Source organism: Branchiostoma floridae, chromosome 10, assembly GCF_000003815.2.
Source record: "Branchiostoma floridae strain S238N-H82 chromosome 10, Bfl_VNyyK, whole genome shotgun sequence".
NCBI lineage: Eukaryota > Metazoa > Chordata > Leptocardii > Amphioxiformes > Branchiostomatidae > Branchiostoma > Branchiostoma floridae.
The window spans coordinates 22,351,651-22,378,881 of NC_049988.1; the positions used below are offsets into that span (position 1 = coordinate 22,351,651).

At 42.0% G+C, this 27,231-nt stretch overlaps 3 protein-coding genes and 1 long non-coding RNA gene across 4 annotated transcripts in view; 3 read left to right on the plus strand and 1 right to left on the minus strand.

Moving 5' to 3' along the window:
* The window catches only part of LOC118424803 (zinc finger protein 665-like), a 1,044,319-nt gene that overhangs the window by 520,059 nt on the left and 497,029 nt on the right, over window positions 1–27,231 (plus strand). The window lies entirely within an intron of this gene.
* LOC118424824 (formin-like protein 2) overlaps window positions 1–27,231 on the plus strand; it is a 1,075,906-nt gene that overhangs the window by 492,371 nt on the left and 556,304 nt on the right. The window lies entirely within an intron of this gene.
* On the plus strand, window positions 19,013–25,076 carry LOC118424829. The gene is made up of 3 exons (XR_004832254.1): window positions 19,013–19,038; window positions 21,076–21,079; window positions 24,823–25,076. It is a non-coding gene; the product is annotated as an uncharacterized LOC118424829 (long non-coding RNA).
* LOC118424820 (zinc finger protein 436-like) overlaps window positions 24,123–27,231 on the minus strand; it is a 10,715-nt gene continuing 7,606 nt past the window's right edge. Inside the window, exon 2 of the mRNA XM_035833618.1 lies at window positions 24,123–24,784. Within this exon, the coding sequence (XP_035689511.1) occupies window positions 24,447–24,784 (338 nt within the window). The 3' untranslated portion in view covers window positions 24,123–24,446. The remainder of the gene's footprint in view (window positions 24,785–27,231) is intronic.

Sequence of the window (27,231 nt, forward strand, 5' to 3'; positions counted from 1 at the left end):
CTCAAGATCAACTCTATAAGGCAATGTCAAGGTTTAAGGTTTTCATTGCGGGAACAGTGTATCTTAGACTGCATATTGTGAATGTCATTCAGACATGCCAATCCCTATGAGAGTTATAGTATATCCATATCTGTATCTGTATCTATATAGCCGGTATAACCGCATATCCATATCTGTATCTAGGGGTTGACATAATCTTTATTGACATATAAACGCAACACATTTAAAATTAACATACAAGATGAATTTTGAAAAAAGAAGAGACCTTGGCCGACCCCTTAATAAGAATAGTAAAAATTCTGGAGGGCGCAAGGTAAAAACGTAATGTGTGCAACCGACCATTTGATACATACAGTATTGCACAACGTTATATAGCAATATATTAATCTTGTCTTGTATTGCAATGTTGGATTTACAAGAATATTGTACTTACAAAAACACTATCTGCTAGAAAAAAACCCAGATGGGGATTCGGAAACAGGGGTGATTATCGCACAATATATTGCGTAGGAAGAACACAAAGCGCATTGACCTAGACGTCGCTTTGACTTTCTGACCTCGGCGTCTTTATTGCCTACAGCTACAGGGCATAGCGATCTCAGCTATATAGCCGGTATAACCGCCGTTCATTTAGACATGCCGATCACTATGAGAATGATAACAAATCCATATGATAACTCTTTCCTCGTTATCGGTATCTAATTATCACTCTATCCGTATATCGAAGCTAGAAAACATAGATAAAAATCTAAATTCAAGGTTATCAATATCGATGGATCATCTCGCACAGAAAATTGTTTCCTGATGATACAAATTTGCACCTTATATTGCAAGCTACAATATCGGGTACCTGCTGACGTGCACGTTGCGTAACCTTTCACCGCCTCGGCTTCATCGTACGTGTGTGAAGACGCTTCTTGGTCTTCTTGCGACTCGTCAGAAGGGCCGTTGCCATGGCGGACACGCCCGCGGGAACCACCTTGATGGACAGGAGGCCTAGGAGGTCGGGGCGGGGGCCCGCTGGTTTGACCGCTGTCAGGGCGAGAGAAAGGGGACCGAACCGGCTCTGCTTGCTCGTACATGACCGTACTGTACAGACAACAAGAGAACTGTACAGCAGCCAACGTCAATGTGCATGAATATTGACAATAATGCCGTGATAAGTCTGGAGATGTGAGGATAGCTTTGCCCATATTTGGAGAGATGGCGCGTTATGACGTGCTGAAGATGACATGTTGTTTTTCTGCAAGAGGCAGACTAATTTTCTGGGAAAAGGAGTTGGATCTCGGCTCGATTCGCCGTACCCGGGCGCGTTGGCGGTTTAGCTCACACGACCCACATGAGAGAGAGAGAGAGACAGAGAGGGAGGGTGAGAGGGAGAGGGGGGTAGATAGAGTGAGAGAGAGGGGGGGAGAGAAAAGGAAAAAGGAAGAGAGAGAGAAAGAGAGAGAGAGAGAGAGAGAGAGGGAGAGGGAGAGGGAGGTGAGAGAGAGGGAGAGAGGGGGAGAAAGAGAGACAGAGAGAGAGAAAGGGAGAGGGCTGGGGTTTTGTTAAAGCATCTTTTGAAGCAAAATAAGCAACCTCCAGATGGAAAAACAAGAATGAAGGATTTGTTCTAAAACAGGACTTACGTGTGTCCGGGCTGCCTTGGTCAAGAGAAAGACCCCATGAGTGGAACACAAATTTGGGTACAACATCTTGATGGTCAGTGTCGAAACGACGGACATTTATAATATATGGAGCGGACTGATCCTCGCACTAACAAACATCTTTCTCACAACAGTCACCCCTCAGTAAGACAGCTGGAGCCACAGTTCCTGTTGGTAACTTTAATTTAGTGTGCCACACATGTACAGATCGGTTTCACCAATGTGGCTTCTTCAGTGGTCCAGGCTCACATGAGCACAGTATACCATCTTTTATAAATAAAATTGTTAAAGGACCTTCCATCAATAAATAGTGGGTTGTTATGGCATTAGGCATTTTCCTCGTTTACTACAACAACAAAGAGTAGTCAGTCAACAATCAAGTTCCAAGTTTATTAGCGCGTGGATTTTGTCAATGTTACCCGTGTTTATGAAACGTTTAAGAAGCAGTAATGCATTTGACACTGCCAAACCACGGCCTTATCACTTTCTAGACTTCCCAAAAAACAAAACCTTCTGGCTACTTACAAAAATAGAAGGTAAATTCTCTGCAATAGATATGAGAACAGAGGCGTGTCTACAATTACATAGTAATGCATCATGGCATTCACCATTTCACATGGTTATTTTACTAGTCTCAACAAACTTGTAAAACAACGTGTTGTTTTGGGCCCATTGCTACATGGCATTCACTATTTCTCATGTGTTATTTTACTACTCAACAAACATGTAAAACAACGTGTTGTTTTGGGCCCATTGTTTTATCCATATGTAAAACTGCAAGCATGCGTACAATCCAAACAAGAACCTGGGGTAAGATATTTGATTATCAATAAAGCTGAAATCTATGTAAAGAAAATATTAATGGATTTGATCAGGAGATTTCTACTTCTAGAATGTTTGTTAAGTGATAACTTTTGGCTATGTGCAAAAAAATGGGTACATTCTCTGAAATATATATGAAAAGTGAGGCGTGTCTAAAGTTGCACTGATTCATGGCTTTGGTGCCTATTCACTCTTTATCGTGCGTTATTTTAACTCAACAAACTTGTAAAAAAACGTACTGTTCGGTTCCAATGGCTGCATTTTTATATTTATCGTTTTACGGCAAACTAAATCGTTTGACTGGCCAGTAGTTTTACTGCAGATGTCTGTAGGGCCAGTTTACAGTGGTGGAGATAGTTCCGCCTGTCGCCTAGGAACGACCTGAAAACAAGCATCAGACATCAGATGTGGAGTAACGTGGTTTAGAATGATTTATAATGAGAAAAGATGTATGGTTGTGACTTGAGATGTGCCAAGTTTACTAGAAAGAAAGGTATCGAGAAATGGCACGGTTATAAGAAGTACCTGGGACAGCCTGGCATATGAAGCGAAACTGCCAGTCGCATGACTCGTCAGCCCACTTCCAGAATGGGTATTCGGGGTAATAAACGCAATCCTGGTTGCCGCCATAGCTATTTGGCTGTCCAGGAGCCCAGGAGTTGTACGTCCCAAGTGCAGAACCATCCACCCACTCAAAGCTTCCCTCTTCCCGCTGATCGTGCAGGCCGAACCAGAAGAGACCACTGTCGCTCACGGACTTGCGCAAGGAGACCAGGAAGGCGTCGGTCTCAGCGTCTTGGGGCATGGCGAGGGTGCCACCGTCTTCACCACAGGCCGCGGCCGCTCCGCTGAAGGTCTTTTTGGTGTTGAATGCCTTGTAGCAGATTCCACGGAACTCTGTGTAGCCTGTAGGACAAGATGCTGGAAAACAAGATTTACATCCGACTAACGTATAGACATGGAAGATATTTAAAAAGCAACAATTCATTAGATATGCGTCATCAGAACACCACTAAAACATGTAAATAAAGCCAGCAAATGAATAATAAAAGGCAACATTTCATATCTAACCATATAAATACATTAGATATGCTTCTACAGAATACCAGCATAACAAGTCAATAAAGACAGTAAAAGAGTATTAAGATCATTAACAAGATATTTCATCTCATATGATAATCAATGCTACATATTATTTGTTTCATACTAATAATGTCACAAAAGTTCCTGTGTTCGGGGATTTTATACCAATGATATTTTTGATTTCACCATCTAAAATAGTACACACAACAACTGAAAACCCAAATAAACTGGCATGTTACGCATTTCTTGAAGACGCTGCTCCAAGGCTGTGACTCGGCTGCGCTCGCTGTCCAGGTCGCGCTTCAAGGCGTCAACTGTGGTAGACAGTTGGCGGAAGTCGTCTCGGTCGCGCTTCAAGGCGTCAACGGTGGTGGACAGTTGGTGCATGTCGTCAGTGGCGGACATGTCGTCTTGGTCGCGCCTCAAGGCGTCAACAGTGGTGGACATGTCGTCTTGGTTGCGCTTCAAGGTGTCAACAGTGGTGGACAGTTGGCGCATGTCGTCTTGGTCGCGCATCAAGACGTCAACAGTGGTGGACAGTTGGGATATTTCCTAAACACATTCGTCAGAATACTAAACCTTAGAATAGCTTGTTGGAACACAAAGACACGTTCTCTTTTGTTAGCCACGCAAGTAAATTGACAAGACAAACGGTATTGAAACCTGCACTGGAATGTTTACCTCTTTATTGATGAACGTCAGAGGGGCAAGTCCCACAGCGATCAGTACGGCAATGCCGGCGGCGATACAGCTGCGGTGGGAGCGGATGAAGCTACAGAGTGCACGGCGCCTTGCTCCACCCGGATACGTGCGGTCTGCGAGAAAAGAAAAATATTGAGCTCAAGATCAACTCCATAAGTCAATGCAAAAATCAACAAAAGGAATGACACAGGAAGAACATAAGACAATGACAAGATTTAAGGTTTTCGTTACGGGAACAGTGTATCTTAGACTGCATATTGTGAATTTCAGTAAGGCATATGCATGCCAATCACTATGAGAATGATAGCATATCCATATGATATCTTTTCCCTCGTTATCGGTATCCATTTATCACTCTATACGTATATAGAAGGTAGAAGAAATTAGAAAAAAAATCTTAATTAAAGGTCATCAATATCGATGGATCATCTAGCACAGAAAATTGTTTCCTTATGATACAAATTTGCACCTTATATTGTAGGTTACAAAATCATCGGGTACCTGCTGACGTGCAAGTTGCGTAACCTTTCACCACCTCGGCTTCTTCGTACGTGTGTGAAGACGCTTCTTGGTCTTCTTGCAACTTCTCAGAAGGGCCGTTGCCATGGAGGACACGCCCGCGGGAACCACCTTGATCGACAGGAGGCCTAGGGGGTTGGGGCGGCGGCCCGTTGGTTTGACCGCTGTCAGGGCGAGAGAGAGGGGACCGAACCGGCTCTGCTTGCTCGTACATGACCGTACTGTACAGACAACAAGGGAACTGTACAGCAGCCAACGTCATTGTGCATGAATATTGACAATAATGCCGTGATAAGTCTGGAAATGTGAGGATAGGTTTGCCCATATTTGGAGGGATGCTGCGGTATGACGTACTGAAGATGACATGTTGTTTTTCTCCAAGAGGCAGACTAATTTTCTGGGAAAAGAAGTTGGATCTCGGCTCGATTCGCCGTAACCGGGCGCGTTGGCGGTTTAGCCCACACGACTCACGTGAGAAAGAGACAGACAGACAGAGAGAGGGAGAGGGGGGTGGAAGAGAGAGAGAGAGAGAAAGAGAAAGAGAGGTAGAGACAGTCACAAAGAGAGACAGAGAGAGAGAGAAACGGAAAGGGCTCGGGTTTTGTTAAAGCATCTTTTGAAGCAAAATAAGCATCCTCCAGATGGAAAAACAACAATGAAGGATTTGTTCTAAAAGAGGACTTACGTGTGTCCGGGCTGCCTTGGTCAAGAGAAAGACCCCATGAGTGGAACACATCTTTGGGTACAACATTTTGATGGTCAGTGTCGAATCGACGGACATTTATTATATATGGAGTGGACTGATCCTCGCACTAACAAACATCTTTCTCACAACAGTCACCCCTCAGTAAGACAGCTGGAGCTGCAGAGTTCCTGTTTACAACTTTTATTCAGTCTTTCACATAGACCTCAGTAAGACAGCTGGAGCCATAGTTCCTGTTGGTAACTTTAATTTAGTGTGCCACACCTGTACAGATCGGTTTCACCAATGTGGCTTCTTCAGGGGTCCAGACTCACATGAGCACAGTATGCCAGATTTTTATAAAGAAAATTGTTAAAGGAGCGTCCATCAATAAATACTAGGTTGTTATGGCATTAGACATTTTCCTCGTTTGCTATAACATCAAAAAGTAGTCAGTCTACTGTGAAAACAATGAAGTTGCAAGTTTTAAGCGCTTGCATTTTGTCTGTGTTTCCTGTTTATAGGAAACGTATATTTAAGAAGTAGCAATGCATTTGACAATCCCAAACCACGACCTTATCACTTTCTAGACTTCCCTATGTAATACAAAACCTTTCAGCTGAGTGCAAAAATATATGGGTACATTCTCCGCAATATATATATATGAGAAGAGAGGCGTGTCTAAAATTGTACTAAGTACTGATTCGTTAGTTTGGTGCGTATTCACTCTTTCTCGTGCGTTATTTTACTACTCGACAAACTTGTCAACGAAGTGCTGTTTAGGTCCATTGCTATATTAACGCTTTAGTGGCACATAGTTTATTTTTTTTACCGGACACGTCCAGAGAGTCGGTTTGCGGTCATGTCTTGAGTAAAGCTTTTTACGCGATTACGGTTTGTCTGTCCTGTCAGTTCATCGTTTTGTAGGAAACGCCGCCAAAACAGGAATCGTTTTACTGGCTAATAGTTTTACTGCAGATGTCCGGAGGTCCGGTTTACAGTGGTGGAGATAGTTCCGCCTGTCGCCTAGGGACGACCTGAAAACAAACATCAGACATGAGATATGGAATGATGTGCTTTGAAATGGTTTATAATGATCATTGGTCTAACGTGATTAGTCTGATGGAGTCTTCAGCTGTGCCGTGTTTACTAGAAAGAAGGGTTTCAGGAAACGGTACGGTTATAAGAAGTACATGGGACAGCCTGGCATATGAAACGAAACGGCCTGTCTGCACGTAGCATAAGCCATAACCAGTCTTCCCAACTGTCTTTCCAGTATGTTGAGTAAAGAACGCAATCCTGGTTTCCCTCATAAATGTACCTACCTGGAACAGCCTGGCATATGAAGAGATACAGCAAGTCGCATCTTGAGTCGTTCCACTTGTATTGCCAGTACACAACGCAATCCTGGTTTTCCCAACTGCTGTTCGGTTGACTCTGACCCCAGTCGCTGTACGTCCCAAGTGCAGAACCATCCACCCACTCAAAGCTTCCCTCTTCGCGCTGATCGTGCAGGCCGAACCAGAAGCCATACTTGTCGCTCACGGACTTGTACAAGGAGATCAGGAAGGCGTTTGTCTCGGCGTCTCGGGGCATGGCGAGGGTGCCGCCGTCGTCAACACAGGCCGCGGCCGCATCGCTGAAGGTCTTACCTGTGTTAAAGGCCTTGTAGCAGATTCCATTCCAAGCTGTGTACCCGTTAGGACAAGATGCTGAAGAAACAAGTTTAACAATAACATGGGATTAACGTGTAGACATGGAAGATTTCTAACAAGCAACAATTCATTAGATATGAAGACAGTGAAAGATTAATAAAAAATTTGATAACACAACTACAGAAAACCAAATTACTTGACGTCTTACTGATCTCGTAAAGACGCTGCTCCAGGGCGGCGGTTCGGTTTCGCTCCTTGTCCAGGTCGTGATTCAATGCGTGAACAGTGGCGGACAGCTGGCGAATGTAGTCTTGGTCGCGCTTCAAGGCGTCAACAGTGGTGGACATGTCGTCTTGGTTGCGCTTCAAGGCGTCAACAGTGGTGGACAGTTGGCGCATGTCGTCTCGGTCGCACTTCAAGGCGTCAACAGCGGTGGACAGTTGGCGTATGTCGTCTTGGTCGCGCTTCAAGGCGTCAACAGTGGTGGACATGTCATCTTGGTCGCGCTTCAAGGCGTCAACAGTGGTGGACATGTCATCTTGGTCGCGCTTCAAGGCGTCAACAGTAGTGGACATGTCGTCTTGGCCGTGCTTCAAGGCGTCAACAGCAGTGGACAGTTGGATTATGTCGTCTTGGTCGCGCTTCAAGGCGTCAACAGTAGTGGACTTGTTGTCTTGGTCGCGCTTTAAGGTGTCAACAGTGGCGGACAGTTGTTTAATGTCGTCTTGGTGGCGCTTCAAGGTGTCAACAGTAGTGGACTTGTTGTCTTGATCGCGCTTTAAGGTGTCAACAGTGGCGGACAGTTGTTTAATGTCGTCTTGGTGGCGCTTCAAGGCGTCCAAAGTGGCGGACAGTTGGCGCATGTCTTCTTGGTGAAGTTTTAAGGCGTCAACAGTGGTGGATAATTGGGATATTTCCTAAAACGTTTATCAAAATACCAAATTTAAGAAAATGTTTAAGAAAGACAAAACATGTTCTGTCTGTTAGCCTCTCGAGTAAAACGACAATAGAAGCTCAGAGACAACATTATCTACAGTGCAAGAGTGTTTACCTCTTTATTGATGAACGTCAGAGGGGCGAGTCCCACAGCGATCAGTACGGCAATGCCGGCGGCGATGCAGCTGCGGTGGGACCGGATGAAGCTACAGAGAGCACGGCGCCATGCTCCACCTGGATAAGTGCGGTCTTTGAGGCAAAAAAAATGATTTTAAGATCAACCCCATAGGTCAATGCATAAATTAACGGCCGCCTGCTCCACGCGAGTCTGTAGAATTTGTCATGGCGTTAACATATTTACGTTCTACATATTGACTCAACAGATAAATAAATAAATGAATTAGAAAGGCCGACATTTGCTTGAGAGCAAATACAGCACATTTCAGCCATCTTCCTCCCCATGTAACAATAGTCTGTTCCAAAATCACCCATTTGAAAAAATCACTTTCACTAATGACGGTTTAACCCCAAAATGAATCTTACAAAATTCCTCCGTTCAAGAATGGACTCCAGTGCACCCCATTTGAATTTTCACAATAGACCAGTCCAGAAATACTCCCACTGAAACCTTGGCCTTTTGAATAAGAAACCAAATCCAAAATTGAATTTAGCAAAGAAGGTCCCACGTGCATGACAAGGTATAATAGACCAGTCTAAAACACTTCCACTAAAATGGAATTTTTAATCATCACCCGTCGAAAACTGAATTTGAAAAAAAATCCCCTCCGTGTGCAAGAATGAACTCTTCCTGTGATACCCATATGTTAAGTGGAGCAGTCCAAAATACATCCGCTAACATAGAACTTTGACATTATCACCAAAATAAAAAAAATGGATCTTAAAAAATGCCCCCCTCCATGCAAGAATTGACTCTTCCAGCACACCCCATGTAAAATTTCAAAATAGACCAGTCCAAAAATACTCTCAATGAAAGACTTAACATCACCAGTCCAAAGATGAATGAATGAATGCAAATACGCAAGCCATACGGGCTTGAATATATTTATACGCACTTGTGTGACCACTCCCATTACATGTGAAATCGGGCTGTTTGTACCAGGAACCTCAGCTCGCAATCCTAATGTAGATATAGATTCAAAAGCCAAGCTATGAACAGTCCAAATATGACCTCTTGAAAACTTTCTGCTTGTTTTATAAAACAAAATGCATTCATACTAGAAATGCTGAATGGGGCAAGTAACAAACATGTCGGCTACCTGCAGACGTGTACGTTGCGTGGCCTTCGTACGTGTGTGAATCCGCTTCTTGCTCTTCTTGTGGTTTGTTAGCGCCGTTGCCATGGCGGACACGCCCGCGGGAACCACCCTGATGGACAGAAGGGGGTTGGGGAGGCGGTCCGCTGGTTTCCATCTCCCCCTGGGGTGACTCCTGCTGCCGCCCCACCCCAGGGAAAGACGGAGGCAGATCTTCATCCTTGATTGTGTAGTACACTCTCTCTGCTTCTGCGTACGTGTTTGGAGAAGCTCCTTCATCTTGTTGCCGCTGGTCAGATGCACCTTTTGGCGGCGGCCCGCTGGTTTGGCCGCTGTCAGGGCGCGAGAAAGGGGACCGGACCGGCTCTGCTTGCTCGTACATTTGGACTGTACTGTACAGACAACCGTCGCGCAATGTATAACTGTGAAAAATGTATCAACGTAGCAAATAATACCTTGATTAGTCTGTCGACGTAAGACCACATTTGCATTCATTTGTAGGGATGACGTGGCATCAGGTGGTGTGGATGGCATTTTGTTTTTCTGCAAGTGGCAGACTAATTTTCTGGGAAAAGAAGTTAATCTGAGATGAGAGGTAGAAGATCAAACGAATCTATTCAAACGTACGTAAGAACTATCGATGTAATCGTTGATTGCTCGTGCTAAGCCCCTCCCCACTTCTTTGCGAGCCAACACAGTAAAATTTTATCTCTCAGCCCCTTCCTTGTGCATAAATGGTCTATTTTACACACACACACACACAACCATGTTGAAACGGACCGTTTCTTAATGATTTCAGCTCCCAAATGGACTCTTACAAAATCAACCATTTTTATTATAGGTCTCAAATTGACCCCAATAAAAATGGACTTATGCTGTCAATCACCGAACGCAAAATGGACTCTTCCAAATCACCCATTCCCTTGTTGGAACGCCGAACCTATCCGAAACAACGTGCCACTCTCATCGAAGGACCCAGTAAATCAAAGTATCTACATCTACATATTACTGGGCAACGCCCCTCATGGGACTTTCTGCCAGGGGAGTGAGGATGCCCTAGCAAACCGGTGGTGGTGAAGTGAGAAACAAATTCATTCAACAAACAAAAAATAAAAATGCTGTGCTATAGAGAATACTGCAGAAACGTTCGCGGTGGATTAATGTTCGCGGTTTTCGCGGTTGACTGCTTCACCGCGAACTTAAACCCCCGCGAACATTTTTTCCATTGCAGTAAGACACTACAGTGCATGGTGCTAGTACCGCGAACTTAAATCACCGCGATAAGTCCTTTTCCCGCGAACTTAAATGCATTTACAGTATCTTGCTAGGGTATGGCTAGGTCTTACAGCTGGGTAGAAGCCCGGGTAGTCATAATGCTTGACAACCCCGGCTTTGAACTGTTCTACATAAGTGGCATCTACCAGGTGTTTAGGCATGCTGTTCCACTCTATAACTGCGAGGGAAATAGCTGTGAATTTCAGTTTTGCATGGTAAGGTGTGGAAGTGCTGGTGGTGACCTCTTGTGGTGTTATTGTTTTTTGTAAGGATACTGTGAATGGGTATGGCGATAAGATTGTTGACTGCCTTGTACATAAGTGTTAGTCGCGTATATATATAATTTATGATCTGAATAAACCATTCCAAAGTGGTATATACCAAATATGTGAATATATATCTGTAGATATTAGTCTTAGGCACTCAAAAACTGGTCATATATCTATAATTTGATAACATTGGAGGCCAACATATATAATTGTAGTCTGAAGAGCCTAAAATCCCCAAATCAATGGGACGAATGTTTACAATGTGAATGCAACCCTGCAGAAATGTGCCCAATGAACCCCTATGGCAAATTTTAGGCCATTAAGACGTAGTACAAAAGGCATAATATACCAGATTATTATTATTATTATTATCATTATTATTATAGTACAGTGACGTAAGAGCCAAAAATAGCAAAAAAGCTGAAGTTGCTCATACATCATAAGAAGGGTCTCAACCCTCCTGATCAGAAGATACATCGGGCTCGGCGCCCATCTCCTCTTCTAAGCCCTGGGCCACACATGGGTGCAAGCACTACAGCAGGTGGCTAGTCCACTGGTAGTGTAGTGTGTTTAGCTTCCATACTCTCATGATAGTAAGTGCCGCCAATTTTCCTCTGCGTATACCAATTGTATTGTTCAAAACAATTAGGATTTTATTAGAGAGGTGCCCTATATGAGTATATTCAACGGTTTTTTATTTGCCTTATTTCTTTCTTCATTTTCCTTTCTAACTTTCCCTTTTAACTCTCTTCTTTCTCATAGGTTAGCCCCCCCCCCCCCCTCTCTCTCTCCCCAAGAAAACAAAACCCGTCTGGACATTGTTGTGCAAATCAAAACATTACAGCGCCTTAACTCTGACATATCACATAGAATTCCTGTCGCTGCACATGCGTTCTTATCTCTATTAGAGGGCGTATAACTAGCTGTTAACATGGTGGGCACACACGTTTGAGTGGACAAATAAATCTGTGCTGATATGCAGCTTGTGCAGTTCAGTAAAATACTGGTATGCTCCATCATGATGTGGTTTACCGGGTATGCGTTACAAACACATCCTTTCTGCTTGTCCTGGGCCAGTATGGCAAATATATACTAGTAAATCTTTTGAATATAAACTAGTATACACGAGTACTATCATTGTGACATATTATGTCAAGAAAACTGAACACTGACCTGTGACCTTGTACGGCCAGCACAATATTATGCACCTACCACATAAGAGACAAAGGAATGGAATATGTACTTTTATTAAACTTCGTTATGTTCACTAATCAGTTATAGCCTAATATATCAGCCATGGCATTCAAAGGCATTCACTGAAATAACATTTTATGTTACAGAGGCTCACTTCCTTCACAAAATAAGACCCATTAGTCAAACAGTCCGGTGTTCCAGGCATATGCACTGGCCGAATACCAAGCCACTCAAAGTAGTACACTGTATCGACAGAGATCATTTTCCCCGCGAACCATCAAAGACTGGAACGACTTTCCCGCGGAGGGCGCCTTATCTTCCACCTAGACATCTTCAAGACTCAAATCTGACTCAAATGTCTGTCGGCATATTCGACCTTCTGAGCAAACTTCACACAAATAAAGGTTACAGAAACTTCAAAACACTGAAGTTCGTTGGCTTAATAGAATGGAAAGAAAACTCAAGCAAATTACAAACAACTAAAGGCTACAGAAGTTGACGCTGAAGGCGATCGCCTCGATAGACAGAAGAAAATGATACAGAACTTTGGAAATCACTACAGCATATGCAAGCTCGTAACTGTGAGATGGCTTATTCTCGAATATTGGAATAGGACACGTAAAGTGTTCTTCTTACATCATGTTGCATAATGCATACATAACATTATAAATACTAGGTTGCTATGGCATTAGGTATTAGGCATTTTTCTCGTTTACTTAAACAACAAAGAGTAGTCAGTCTACTATGAAAACTGACATTGCAAGTTTTAAGCGCTTGCATTTTGTCTGTGTTACCTGTCTTTTTGGAAACGTTTAGTTAGGATGTAGTAATGCATTTGACACTGCCAAACCACAATCTTTTCACATTCTAGACTTCCCTATGTCAAACAAAACATTCTTCTTACGTGCAAAAAATACCGTGTACATTCTCTGCAATACATATGAGAACTGAGGCGTGTCTACGATTGTAATATAATGTATCATGGCATTCACCATTTCTCATGTGTTATTTTACTGCTCAACAAACTTGTAAAACAATGTGTTGTTTTAGGCACATTGCTTTATCCATATATAAAACTGCAAGCATACACACAATCCAAACAAGAACCTGGGGTAAGATATATGATTCTTAGCAAAGCTGACATTTATGTAAAGAATAAAAGTAATGGATTTGATACGGTTAAACCAGAAGCTTTCTAATTCTGGAATGTTCCCTAAGTAAAACCTTTTGGCTACGTGCCAAAAATATAGGTAATTTCTCTGCAATATAAAAGAGAATTGAGGAGTGTCTAAAATTGTACTTAGTACTGATTCATTGCTTTGATGCCTATTCACTCTTTCTCTTGCGTTATTTTACTACTCAACAAACTTGTAAACAAAGTGCTGTTTGGGCCCATTGCTACATTTTAACGGTTTAGTGACTCGTAGTTGACTTGCTACATTTTTTTTATATTTATCGTTTTACTGGCTAGTAGTTTTACTGCAGATGTCCGGAGGGCCGGTTTACAGTGCTGGAGATAGTTCCACCTGTCGCCTAGGGACGACCTGAAAACAAACATCAGACATGAGATATGGAGTGATGTGCTTTGAAATGGTTCATAATGATCAATGGTCTAACGTGATTAGTCTGATGGAGACTTGAGCTGTGGGATGTTTACTAGAAAAAAGGGTTTCAGGAAACGGTACGGTTTACGGTTAAAAGAAGTACCTGGGACAGCCTGGCATATGAAGCGAAGCTGCCAGTTGCATGGGACGTCGGCCCACTTGTCCTTCTGCGATGGGACTGCGGAGTAAAGAACACAATCTGCGCTGCCCCAATAGTTGTCCGGTGATCCCGGAGCCCAGGAGCTGTACGTCCCAAGTGCAGAACCATCCACCCACTCAAAGCTTCCCTCCTCGCGCCGATCGTGCAGGCCGAACCAGAAGGCCTGATCTTCATTCACGGACTTGTACAAAGAGATCAGGAAGGCGTCGGTCTCAGCGTCTCGGGGCATGGCGAGGGTGCCGCCGTCTTCACCACAGGCCGCGGCCGCATCGCCGAAGGTCTTCATTGTGTCAGAGGCCTTGTAGCAGATTCCACGGAACTCTGTGTAGCCTGTAGGACAAGATGCTGGAAAACAAGATTTACATCCGACTAACGTATAGACATGGGATGTATCTAAAAAGCAACAATTCATTAGATATACGTCATCAGAACACCACTAAAACATGTAAATAAAGACAGTAAATGAGTAATAAAAGGCAACATTTCATATATAATCATATAAATTCATTAGATATGCTTCTACAGAATACCAGCATAACAAGTCAATAAAGACAGCAAAAGATTATTAAAATCATTAACAAGATATTGCATCTCATATGATAATCAATGCCACATATTATTTGTTTTATACTAAAAATATTACAAACGTTCCTGTGTTCGGGGATTTTATACCAATGATATTTTTAATGTCACAATCTAAAATACACACAACAACTGAAAACCTAAAGTAACTGGCATCTTACGCATTTCTTGAAGACGCTGCTCCAAGGCGGTGACTCGGCTGCGCTCGCTGTCCAGGTCGCGCTTTAAGGCGTCAACTGTGGTAGACAGTTGTCGCATGTCGTCTTGGTCGCGCTTCATGGCGTCAACAGTGGTGGACAGTTGGCGCATGTCGTCTTGGTCGCTCTTCAAGACGTCAACAGTGGTGGACAGTTGGGATATTTCCTAAACACATGCATCAGAATACTAAACCTAAGAGTAGCTTGTGGGAACACGAAGACACGTTCTCTTTTGTTAACCTCGTGGGTAAATTGACAAGACAAACGGTATTAAAACCTGCACCAGAGTGTTTACCTCTTTATTAATGAACGTCAGAGGGGCGAGTCCCACAGCAATCAGTATGGCAATGCCGGCGGCGATGCAGCTGCGGTGGGAGCGGATGAAGCTACAGAGAGCACGACGCCTTGCTCCACCCGGATACGTGCGGTCTGCGAGAAAAAAAATATTGAGCTCAAGATCAACTCTATAAGTCAATGCAAAAATCAACAAAAGGAATGACACAGGAAGGACATAAGACAATGACAAGATTTAAGGTTTTCGTTGCGGGAACAGTGTATCTTAGACTGCATAGTGTGAATTTCATTAAGGCATGACAATCACTATGAGAATTATAGCATATCCATATGATATATTTTTCCTCGTTATCGGTATCCATTTATCACTCTATACGTATATAGAAGGTAGAAAAAAATAGAAAAAAAACTAAATTCAAGGTCATCAATATCGATGGATCATCTCGCACAGAAAATTGTTTCCTAATGATACAAATTTGCACCTTATATTGTAGGTTACAAAATCATCGGGTACCTGCTGACGTGCACGTTGCGTAACCTTTCACCACCTCGGCTTCTTCGTACGTGTGTGAAGACGCTTCTTGGTCTTCTTGCAACTTGTCAGGATCGCCGTTGCCATGGCGGACACGCCCGCGGGAACCACCTTGATGGACATGAGAGGGTTGAGGCGGCGGCTCGCTGATTTGGCCGCTGTCAGGGCGAGAGAAAGGGGACCGGACCGGCTCTGCTTGCTCGTACATGACCGTACTCTACAGTCAACAGGCCAACTGTACAGCAGCCAACGTCAAGGTGCATGAATATGGACAATAATGCCATGATTAGTCTGGAGAATTGAGGATGTCTTGCCCATATTTGGAGGGATGACGCGGTAGACGTGACGAAGATGAAGTGTTGTTTTTCTGCAGAGGCAGACTAATTTTCTGGAGAAAAGAAGTTGGATAGAGGCTGGAGAGAGAGAGAGAAGAGGGAGGGAGGGGGACAGACAGCGCTTGCATTTTGACCGGCTTTGCTTTCTCGTACATTTTGATTGTACTGTGCAGTGTTTGGCAACATTTACATACCTTGATTAGTCTGGTGACGTAAGGTCACACTTACTTTTACCTGGAGGAGTCACGTGGCCTTAGGTGATGCGAATGGTATTTTGTTTTTCTGCAATAGGCAGACTAATTTTCTGGGGAAAGACGTTAATCTGAGCTAGGAGGGAGAAACATAAAACAAATCCCATTTAAACTATTAAATGTAATATAATCCTCACCCACCACTTTGGGTACTGACATCATTATCATCATAATGATAATAATGATGATTGTTTGTTGATAAGACAATAGATTCCACTCTCTACATGTAGTTATTTCAAAACAGAATCTTACTATATCAATTCTATCCAATATAGAATTTCCAATTTGATCTCAATGAAAAATGGACTCTTGCGATGACCCAGTACAAATTGAATCTCCCAAATCACCTTTCTTCGCAACCAGGGGCTGAACTGTAGGTTTTCTCTTCCTTGTGCAAACGCTAAACCTTTACTAAGCGATAGGTCGCTTGGCTCTCATGGACATCATTATCGTAGCATATATATTTCATCAAAAACAAAATGAACCATTTGGAAGTGGAATATACCAAAGATGTAAATGGTTGTGTTCAAACATAACTACTAGCCACTTCATTACCAAAGTACAGAACATTACGATACAATAGGAGGCCAAAATATAGCCTTAAATCACAAAAAGAATAATTTTGAAGGGATGGATGTCACCAACCTGAATGAGGGCCTGTAGGCATACGTGTATTTCCTAGGCACCGCTCACTCACTCACTCACTCACTCACTCACTCACTCACTCACTCACTCACTCACTCACTCACTCACTCACTCACTCACTCACTCACTCACTCACTCACTCATCCTCTTGCATGTGGTGCACGCCCATATCAACATTTAAGGCCATTTCACTGTAATACATCAACATAAGAGCTAAAGAGCTAATGTTTGTCTTGAAAATATCACGGATAAAATCCCAAACACATAGATTTTAAGTAGTAAATGCCATAAGTGTGGCGGGCATATGTGATAGGTAATATACATATATGATAGGTACTCTCATACAAAATTTAAGGCCATTTGACAGATACATAGGAGCCATAAATAATGTTCAAACTCATTCAAATCTTTTCTAAGTGATGCATGACAACGATGTGAATAGAGCAATATGAATGTGTATGTATGCGCGCCCCAGATACACTCTTTGAAGTTAGGCCATGTTGATTTGATTATATGGATGTCATCCTCCGGGAACTCCAAAACTGATGCGAGCGAGCGAATAAAAAAAAAAGTTTGGCCAAAAAAAAAAAGTTGCCTTCAGTATGAAATCTAATGAAATCAAAGTGGCCAGGAAGGTTGAACATAGGGCTAAACACACATAGTATGGTATACCAACAGTTTGGTGTAGGGACCAGTACATCATACGGGTGCAAAACATTTTTTTCTTCTTGGACCAATCCGAAAAAAACAGACCTGAAAAAAAAACAGAGGAACAGGTTTCGCCAATTACAAAATGGACACACTATGTCGGCAGCCATTTGGGGTCTAACCGTGGGGCCAAGAAGACAACAAGAGCGAAATCAAGTAGAGTTTATAGTCAATTGCACCAAGTTTCTACAGTCAAAGGTACAGAGACAGTTAGCTTTTATTACATGGAGATGGGATTTTAAAATGCTGTGGGAGTCCAATAATCCACCAGATTCCTTTTTGTAGCAAAATTGACCAATTACTATTGTTTTGAGTATTGCCAGTTCTCAAGTTTCCCCAATCAGGTCCAGGTTCATGTCCGGACCTGGAAATGATCCTCTGGACCTGAATTTTCTGTACTGGTACCTCCCCCAACCAACAATAGATTTTTTTCTGTCCTTTCACATCTTATTCTTTGACTTTAGATTCATTTTGGCATCCTATGGCATTAGTTATCTGTTTTCGGATACTTTTTTTTTAATCTACGAAATATTTGTGCTCATTTTACAGCTGCTTTGCAGTGTGGTCGAAAACTTTTTTTTTTTTGAAATGGCTGAAAATTGGTGCGAGCGCGGATGTCATCCATATAATCAAATCAACGTGGCCTTATTTCGTTTCCATACAAAAAACAAAACCTGAAAAAAATATGCGTTTTTATAAAAAAAATAATTAATTTTTAGATACCAAACATGTGAAATTAGTCCTGTGGCCATATATACACCAAATATCACGTTATAGGCTTTAAGACCAGGGCAAGGAGACCGACATATACATTGAAACAATGATTTATTCAATGCCTACAAATCAAACAACTTCGCACGCAACCATTGCATTGTGTATATGAATAGCGCTGTTCAATAGTACATGTTGCCAAATACAATAGCACAGCAGCATATCATAGCACAATGTAACATCAGTACGCATATCACTATAATCGTTAGCATGCCCATCTTATTGATCTAACCTCGTTTGAAATCCTAACTGATATTAAAAAGAAAGAAAGAAAGTTTATTTGTCCGAGGGCTAATTGCAACATGAAACATACAGAGAATATAGTAAACATACATAAAATAAGATACTTTGGTATACATAACAATGATGACAAGTGTAAACAAGTGTCTATTCTATCAATGACTGCTGAGAGCTAAAATCTACGCATTTGGGGGTTATCATCTATGGTGTAAAGTCGTTAGCATGTCCATCTTTTTGTTCTAACCTCGTTGAAATCGTAACTAGTATTAGAATCTTTGGTGCACTATGTCTTTCAAATTGGAGTAGCTGTGTCCAAGCATCATAACTATGTTGTGGTACTGTCACATTGTTGTTGTTTACCATGTGTCTCCATGGCGACAGCGGAACCAGTAGTAGTAGTCTGGAGACTTAAGTGTTTTTCATCGGTGTGTTTTACAATGGTTGTCCAATGTAGATTTCTGTGCAGCAGAATAGTCACACTGGTCACACTGGTAGGGTTTTTCACTTGTGTGCGTTCTCATATGCTGGGACATGTGAGACTTCTGAGCTGCCCTGTACCCGCACTCCCCACACATGTAGGGCTAATCACCAGAGTGCTTTGCTAGATGACTGTCCAAGTTGGATTTCCTAGCTGCAGAATAGTCACACTGGTCACACTTGTAGGGTGTTTCAGTATGAGTTTTTATATGTTCGGCTAAATGAGACTTCTTAGCTGTCTTGAACCCACACTCCCCACACATGTAGGGTTTGTTACCACTGTGTTTGGCTAGATGTAGGTCCAAACTGTCTTTTCGTGCAGCAGAATAGTTACACTGGTCACATTTGTAGGGCTTTTCCCCTGTATGAGTTCTAATATGTTTGGATAAGGTAGATTTCCGAGCTGCCCTGTACCCACACTCCCCGCACATGTAGGGTTTGTCACCGGTGTGTTTGGCTAGATGTAGGTCCAAACTGGATTTTCGTGAAGCAGAATAGTCACACTGGTCACACTTGTAGGGTTTCTCTCCTGTATGGGTTCTCATATGATTGGATAGGGTAGACTTTTCAGCTGCAGAGTAGTCACACTGGTCACATTTGTAGGGTTTGTCACCAGTATGACTTCTCATATGTCGGGATAGGTAAGACTTCTTAGCTGTCCTGTACCCACACTCCCCACATATGTAGGGCTTATCACCAGTGTGATGGGCTAGATGTTGGTCCAAACTGCATCTTTGTGCAGTAGAATAGTAACACTGGTCACACTTGTAGGGCTTTTCGCCTGTGTGCGTTCTCATATGTTTCACTAAGGCAGACTTCTCAGCTGCCCTGTAGCCACACTCCCCACACATGTAAGGCTTATCACCAGTGTGCTTGGATAGATGTCTGTCCAAGTTGGGTTTATATGCAGTAGAATAGTCACACTGGTCACACTTGAATGGTTTGTCCCCTGTATGAGTTCTCATATGGATGGCTAAATGAGACCTCTTAGCCGTTCTGTACCCACACTCCCCACACATGTAGGGCTTATCACCAGTGTGTTTGGCTAGATGTAGATCCAAACTGGATTTTTGTGCAGCAGAATAGTCACACTGGTCACACTTGTAGGGTTTTTCTCTGGTGTGAGTTCTTAAATGTATGGATAAGTCAGACTTCCAAGCTGTCCTATACCCACACTCCCCACACATGTAGGGCTTATCACCAGTGTGTTTGGCTAGATGTTGCTTCAAATGGTATTTCTTTGCTGCAGAATAGTCACACTGGTCGCACTTGTAGGGTTTGTCACCGGTATGAGTTCTCATATGATCAGCTATATGAGATTTTTTTGCTGTCCTGTGCCCACACTCCCCACACATGTAGGGCTTATCACCAGTGTGCGTTGCAAGATGACTGTCCAAGTTGGATTTTTGTGCAGCAGAGTAGTCACACTGGTCACACTTGTAGGGTTTTTCGCCTGTATGGGTTCTCATATGTCGGTATAAGGAAGACGTCTGAGCTGTCCTGTACCCACACTCCCCACACATGTAGGGCTTATCACTAGTGTGTTTGGTTAGATGTCTGTCCAAATTGGACTTTGTTGTAGCAGAGTAGTCACACTGGTAACACTTGTAGGGTTTGTCACCAGTATGTTTGGCTAGATGTTTGTTCAAGGTGGACGTCGTTGCAGCAGAATAGTCACACTGGTCACACTTGTAGGGCTTTTCACCGGTATGAGTTCTCATATGTTCGGCTAAACGATACTTCTTAGCTGCCCTGTGCCCACACTCCCCACACATGTAGGGTTTCTCACAGGCGTTTGCTTCCGGTTGACTGACCAAACGGTTTTTAATCGCTGTGGGCTGTTCTTTTTTTGTGCTCGTATCCCTGTCGCATAAAACTACAATAGGAGACTCATTACCGTAGTTCTGGGGAACAGCGGTAGGAGACCCATTACATCCCTCTGCCATGTCGAACCTAATGGACAAGACAGTTGAAAAGATGAAACAAATGAAAGCTAGATTGCAGTAGGTACGTAACAATTGAAAGCAAATACATAATGTTAACCTTCAGATGATCTAGAGTAACAAAGTATTGCTCTGTTTGTTCTGATACTAACACATTCATCACCAACCTGCCCCGTGAGGTCTGTCCTGACACTTGCTACATTAGACTGTAAAGAAAAACGCAAAATAGCGTCCCAGAGCAGATCATGGTGGAATAGGAATAGTGTAAGGGGGTAGGTTGGTAGTGACCGTGATCTCAAAGGTGTATAGAGTTCGTAGAATAGTTGCAGTTCTTATGGTGTGTACGACGAGCCAAGAACAAGCAGAAGCCAGAGCTGTATTTTCTTTCTCTCCAAAGCGCACTTAGTACATGGGTTCTATTGCCTTAATTATACCTTTCCAATACGCCTACGTACATATTTCTGAGAAAATTCAGGTCTTACCAACAATGAAATTATTTATGGTCGTTTGTCCCACCTTCAAAACAATAAAACATTGAACAGGCCAAATATTACCTTTTCTTTACCGCCATTAGTAATGTCTACCACACGTTCCATGCCGTAAAACATAGACTATTAGAGTATGCTTAAGGTAGTGTTAGTGGTTTCAAAGTGATGTAAGTGTCTAGGAATTCGAGAGCCAATTGTAAAGTTTCATAGCTATGTATCTGCTGTAATAGGAGATGTAGTCGTGAAGCTATACATGTAAATGTAACAATGTGTGTAATGATTGTCGTTTTTTCAATAAAGCTTTAACAAAAAAAAAATATTTCTGAGAAAAAGGAACATTCTTGTATCTTCGTCATCATAAGTCAGTTCCTTAGTTGACCCCCTGACCATGCCCATATATGGTGTGGTCCATAGTTGGGCTTGCTTCCTCCCAGTAGGGATGGTGCTTCGGCTGTCTTCGGGCCATTAGTCAAATGGCTACTTGTCGCATTTCTCAAAACAGAGAAGGGCAAAAGGGACCAATCCAGATGCGAATCTTGGAAAGTACGACGAATTCAGGCTATGTTACAATATAGTACAGGGGCACCCTGTTACAATAGGTGTGTGTGTGTGTGTGGGGGGGGGGGGTAGAGTGTATTATTAAAGTCTGGATTAGAAATACAACTGTAGAGAAGATTGCAGTGATTTGTGATTAGAAGTTGGGCATTGATTATTCTATTCTGCATATATACAGTTAACAATACGGTACATGTAATACAAGAGAGAAAAATATTTAGGGGGAGGGGGACAGAAACCTATGTGCCTTATCGTGGGCCTACCCCAGAAACTGGATGTTATGAACGCACATAATTAAAACTAAACAAAATCACCACAAGAAATGAGTTGAAACCACATCAGTAACTTCATAAATGAATCAGGAGTTAGATCGCGAATGTGAAGATAAATGATTGTTTGAATTTATAAGAGGAAATTTGAACTTGTTGCACTTAATGAATGCGTTACGCTATGATCAATACTAAATATGAATTAAAATTGTAAAAATAAATAAGTCGACATAATACTGTAGGGTACGTAGGGCTTGAGCAATTTCTGGACTGGAACTGAGGTAGCGACGAACCTGACTTTGCACATCCCCCCTCCCATTCATTTTTTGGAATAGCTTATTATGTAACCGAACACCAAAATGTGTCTATTACACTTCCGGTAACCATAGTGACTACCCAGTTCATTAACGTTACTTGTTCGGAAAATAAAAGAAAGGCAAGAAAACAGTATAGGTTAACTATAACTTTCTTCCGAAAGGGTAAATATTATTTATCGGTCACCCGTTGGTAGACTAGCCACTTCAAAGTAGATCTGTTTAGTCTTACACAAACAGATTCATAATTTAGCCCCTCGAGCTTTGTCCTGATATTTGCTTACATGTAACCGAACACCACAGGGTGTTTGCTACATCTCCAGTAACCATGGTGATGGCTGTCTGATCTTGGTTATAAACCTTGTCTGTTTGGAGAAGGAGGTAAAGCAAAAGAAACGGAGAAAACAATATGCTTTCCTTTGTTTCCGTGAAGGTAAATATGCCCCCCTCCCCACCCCCATTTTCGACACACCTAAAAGTCTTATATTTCGCCCCCAATTTAGCCCACATGCCATAGAAATGACCTCTATCACCTATAGTGCATATTGATGCAGTCATGCTGTATGTATATCTCGTTCTTACCTGCTTCCGGTGGTGATTATTACCTCCGCACAATCCTCCTGCGAGCGTCTGTCTGGAGCAGCAAGGGGTGAAGGTCACTGACGTTGTGGGGTGAAAGGTCATTTGATACCTGCTTACCCATCATTGTGCAGAACGTTTCGCCTACACTGTTAATCATGTACTCTATATTTACTCTGAATTTAGCAACTTTGGCTAATATCCGACAGCCTTTTCGGACTTTGATGTCTGTTTTATTTTCTGCCGTCTTTCTTTCTTAGTATTTTCAAAAGGCACGGCAATACCCAACTGTGCACGTAGTCGGCCACCCAGAGTTGTGTGGAGTGGACAAATAAATCTGTCCGGATATGCAGCTTGTACAGTCCAGCATGGTTTACCGGGTATGCGTTACAAATACACCCTTTCTGCTCGCCCTGGGCCATTCTTTCAAATACAAACTTAGTATATATATAATGCAATATCATTGTATCTTAATATGTCAAGAAAATAAAACTAACACGTGACCTTGTACGGCCAGCACAATATTGTGCACCTACCACATAAGAGACAAAGGAATGGAATTTGTACTTTTATTAAACCTTCACTAATCAGTATGTTCTTACATATCAGCCATGAGTCACCAAAACATTTTATGTCACAGAGGCTAGAATTTGTACTACAATTAAACTTCCATATTTCGCTAATCAGGTATGTTCTTACATATCAGCCATGGGTCACTAAAACAACATTTTATATCACAGAAGCTGACTTCACAAGACAAGGCCCCAACTTAGTCAAACTGCCCGGTGCTCCCGCCATATGAACCCGGCCGCATACCAAGCCACTCAAAATACACTGTATCGGCAGAGATCATTTTCCCCGCGTACTACCAAAAACTGGAAAGACTTTCCCGCGGAGGGCGCCTTATCTTCCACCTGGACATCTTCAAGACTCAAATCTGACTTTAGGTGTCTGTCGGCATAACCGCTCTTCTCAGCAAAATCAACACAACTAAAGTTTACGGAATCTTCAAAACGCTGAAGGCGGTTGCCTTAACCCTCAAAACACAAATGGAAGAAAATATAGAACTTTGAAAAAGGTGACATCACTACAGCATATGCACGCTCGTAATTGTGAGATGGCTTATTCTCAAATATTGGAATAGGGCACACAAAGTTGTCTTCTTACAACTATGTTGCATATACAAATCATCATCATCGGTCGACTTGGTTCATATATAAGGTTAACTGTTATTATAATATGCATGCTTCACATACATGTATTTTTAGCTACTAGTAAATAAATTATGTTGTAGAGTTCTTCTTCCACTCCCTGCACATTCACAGTTTTCCATTGCTGTGCTTATTGCGGCTAAATGACACACGGCACTGGTACGCACTTTTTCTGATAAAGAAGTTTTCTTGGATATCCCGAAATCACATTCCTTAAACATGTAGTGTTGTTTACCGGTGTGTTTTACAATGTTTGTCCAATGCATATTTCCTTCCTGCAGAATAGTCACACTGGTCACACTTGTAGGGTTTTTCACCGGTATGTGTTTTCATATGTCGGGATAAGTTAGACTTGTGAGTTGTCCTGTACCCACACTCCCCACACATGTAGGGCTTATCACCAGTATGTTTGGCTAGATGTTGCTTCAAGGTAGACTTAAGTGGAGCAGAATAGTCACACTGGTCACACTTGTAGGGCTTTTCACCGGTATGAATTCTCATATGATTCACTAAGTAAGACTTTCTAGCTGTCCTGTACCCACACTCCCCACACATGTAGGGCTTGTCACCAGCGTGTTTGGCTAGATGCTTGTCCAAAGTAGTGTAGGGTTTTTCTCCTGTGTGTGTTCTCATATGTTGAGATAAGGTTGACTTGTAAGCTGCCCTATAGCCGCACTCCCCGCACATGTAGGGTTTCTCACGAGTGTTTGCTTTCGGTTGACTGACCAAACTGGTTTTGCTCGCTGTTGGCTGATCTTTGGTTTTACTTGGATCCCGGTCACATAGAAATCCAGTAGGAGACCCGTCGGAGAAGTTCTGAGGAACAGCAGTAGGAGACCCATTACCTGCCTCTGCCATGTTGAACCTAATGGAATAGACACATTTTAGAAAAAAAGAAATCGGTCACTAAAACTAGACAGATAACATTTGCATGCAAACAAATAACGCTTACCGTTTTATAGTTGCAATTACAAAATATAGGAAAACTTTATCGCACGACAATTGTCCTTGGTACAATGTATGGCAGCGACTTTTACAAAATGTACAAAATAGGTGTATAGAATAAAACTTAACATCCTAATTGTATGTTTCAAATATACTAATCATGTTCACTATAGAGTGAGTAAAATGACATCATAAGCAATCTATTCTCAAGGAGGGATTAGGTTCTGTTTTCTATCGTCACAAATTTTACAGCTAGGTCATTTAGCTCGAAGCTTTTTGTGATTGGCCACAGCTTATAGTATTAAACCTGTCATAAAAGTGTACACCTGTGTAAACCTGTAAAAGTGCAGACCTGTGTAAACATTGCTCGTTGCCGGAAACCATAGAACATTATTTATGGGAGTGTGACCGTTATTCAGAACAAAGAGAGAAATTGCAGAGAGACACATTCCTCTGTCTGAGAGAAGAGGGAATGATGACAGTGAATCCAGAGGATCTAGGAATCTATGCAGGATCAGAGGAGGAGATGAGCAAGGAAGGAGTAGAAAAACTCCAAAAAGCCCTGATCAAATACTTGTCAAGTACGAGAAGATTTCATCATCATCATCATCATGCTTTTGACAAAGATTTAAACAAATACACACAACTAAAGTTCAATTAGCTTGGGGAAGCTTTCGAGACGAACTCTGTCTCTTTGTCAACCCGGGAGTCTCATCTTGGAGTTTCTCTGTCACGTGACATTTGATGGACATTGTCACGTGACAAGACACAGTTTGAGTTTGAGTTTTGAGTTTATTTATTCGCACGTAGAACACAAAAACAGAGAAATGTACATTGGATAAAACAAATACTGTACGGGAGGAAGGGAGGAAGCCTAACGGCTTATGCGAGCCCTCCTCCTATAACGTATGCAATTCTAATGAAATAATTGAGGTGATAAACAATTGATAATAAAACAAGGAAATGTATCAACTAAATTAACACAAAAAAGCCATCAAATAGAGAAGCTAAATAACAATTAAATTATTAAAAGCAGGGAAATATATCAACTAAATAACAACTTAAGCTATCAAATGGAGAAGTTAAGGAAAAAATTATTGGCAACAATTTAAATATTGAAACTATCGTAACACAAATGAAGCTATATAATATAATAGAGAAGCTAAAGTTAACGAATTAAGAAAAAACAAGGATATATCGTAACTAAAGTGTCACAAATAAAGCTATTATCAAATGACTAAAACAAGGAAATGTAGCAGCTAAATACCTAATGATTAAAACAACAATTAAATTATTAAAAACAGGGAAATATATCAACTAAATAACAACTTAAGCTATCAAATGGAGAAATTAAGATAAGATGTCAAATGTCAGTGGGAAAGGAAAGTAGGTGATTTTTTAGATTGCGTTTAAAACTAATTATTGATGTTAAACATGTTAGATGGAGGGGGAGATTATTCCAATTAATTATACATTTGTATTTTACACTCATTTGGGCTACTGACGTTCTAACTAGGGGAATATGGAAATGAGCACTTTGTCGAGTTTGGTAATTATGAAAATGAGAATTAAGATTTAGAAGACCATTAAATGTTTCTGGAAGAGAACAGTTTAGGAATTTAAACGTAAATAGCATCAGATGAAGTCTGTTGATATCAAAAATATTCAAAATCTTAAGTTTTGTAAACAAAGGTGCAGAATGTGCATGAAAACTGGCGCCCGTGGCTGAACGAACAAATCTTTTTTGGAGCAATCTCAGGGGCTGTAGTGTGGTTTTGTAGGCGCATCCCCAGACTATATTCCCGTAGGTTAGATACGGGTATATTAAACTATTATATATGGTAATAATGGTTATGGTAAAAACTATCTGAGACCAGTCATACACAGGTCTCAGATAGTGGCGCCCCCTGTCCCTGTTCAAAGTGCTCTTCTGTCGACGGATCTGGATGGCCTCCCGCACACCCCTCGTGAACCAGTCCGGATCCTGATCAAGAACTTTCACATTGTCCCAGTCAATCTTGTGCTGTTTCTTGCCAACATGCTCCACCACAGGCGATGACACGCTGCTGGG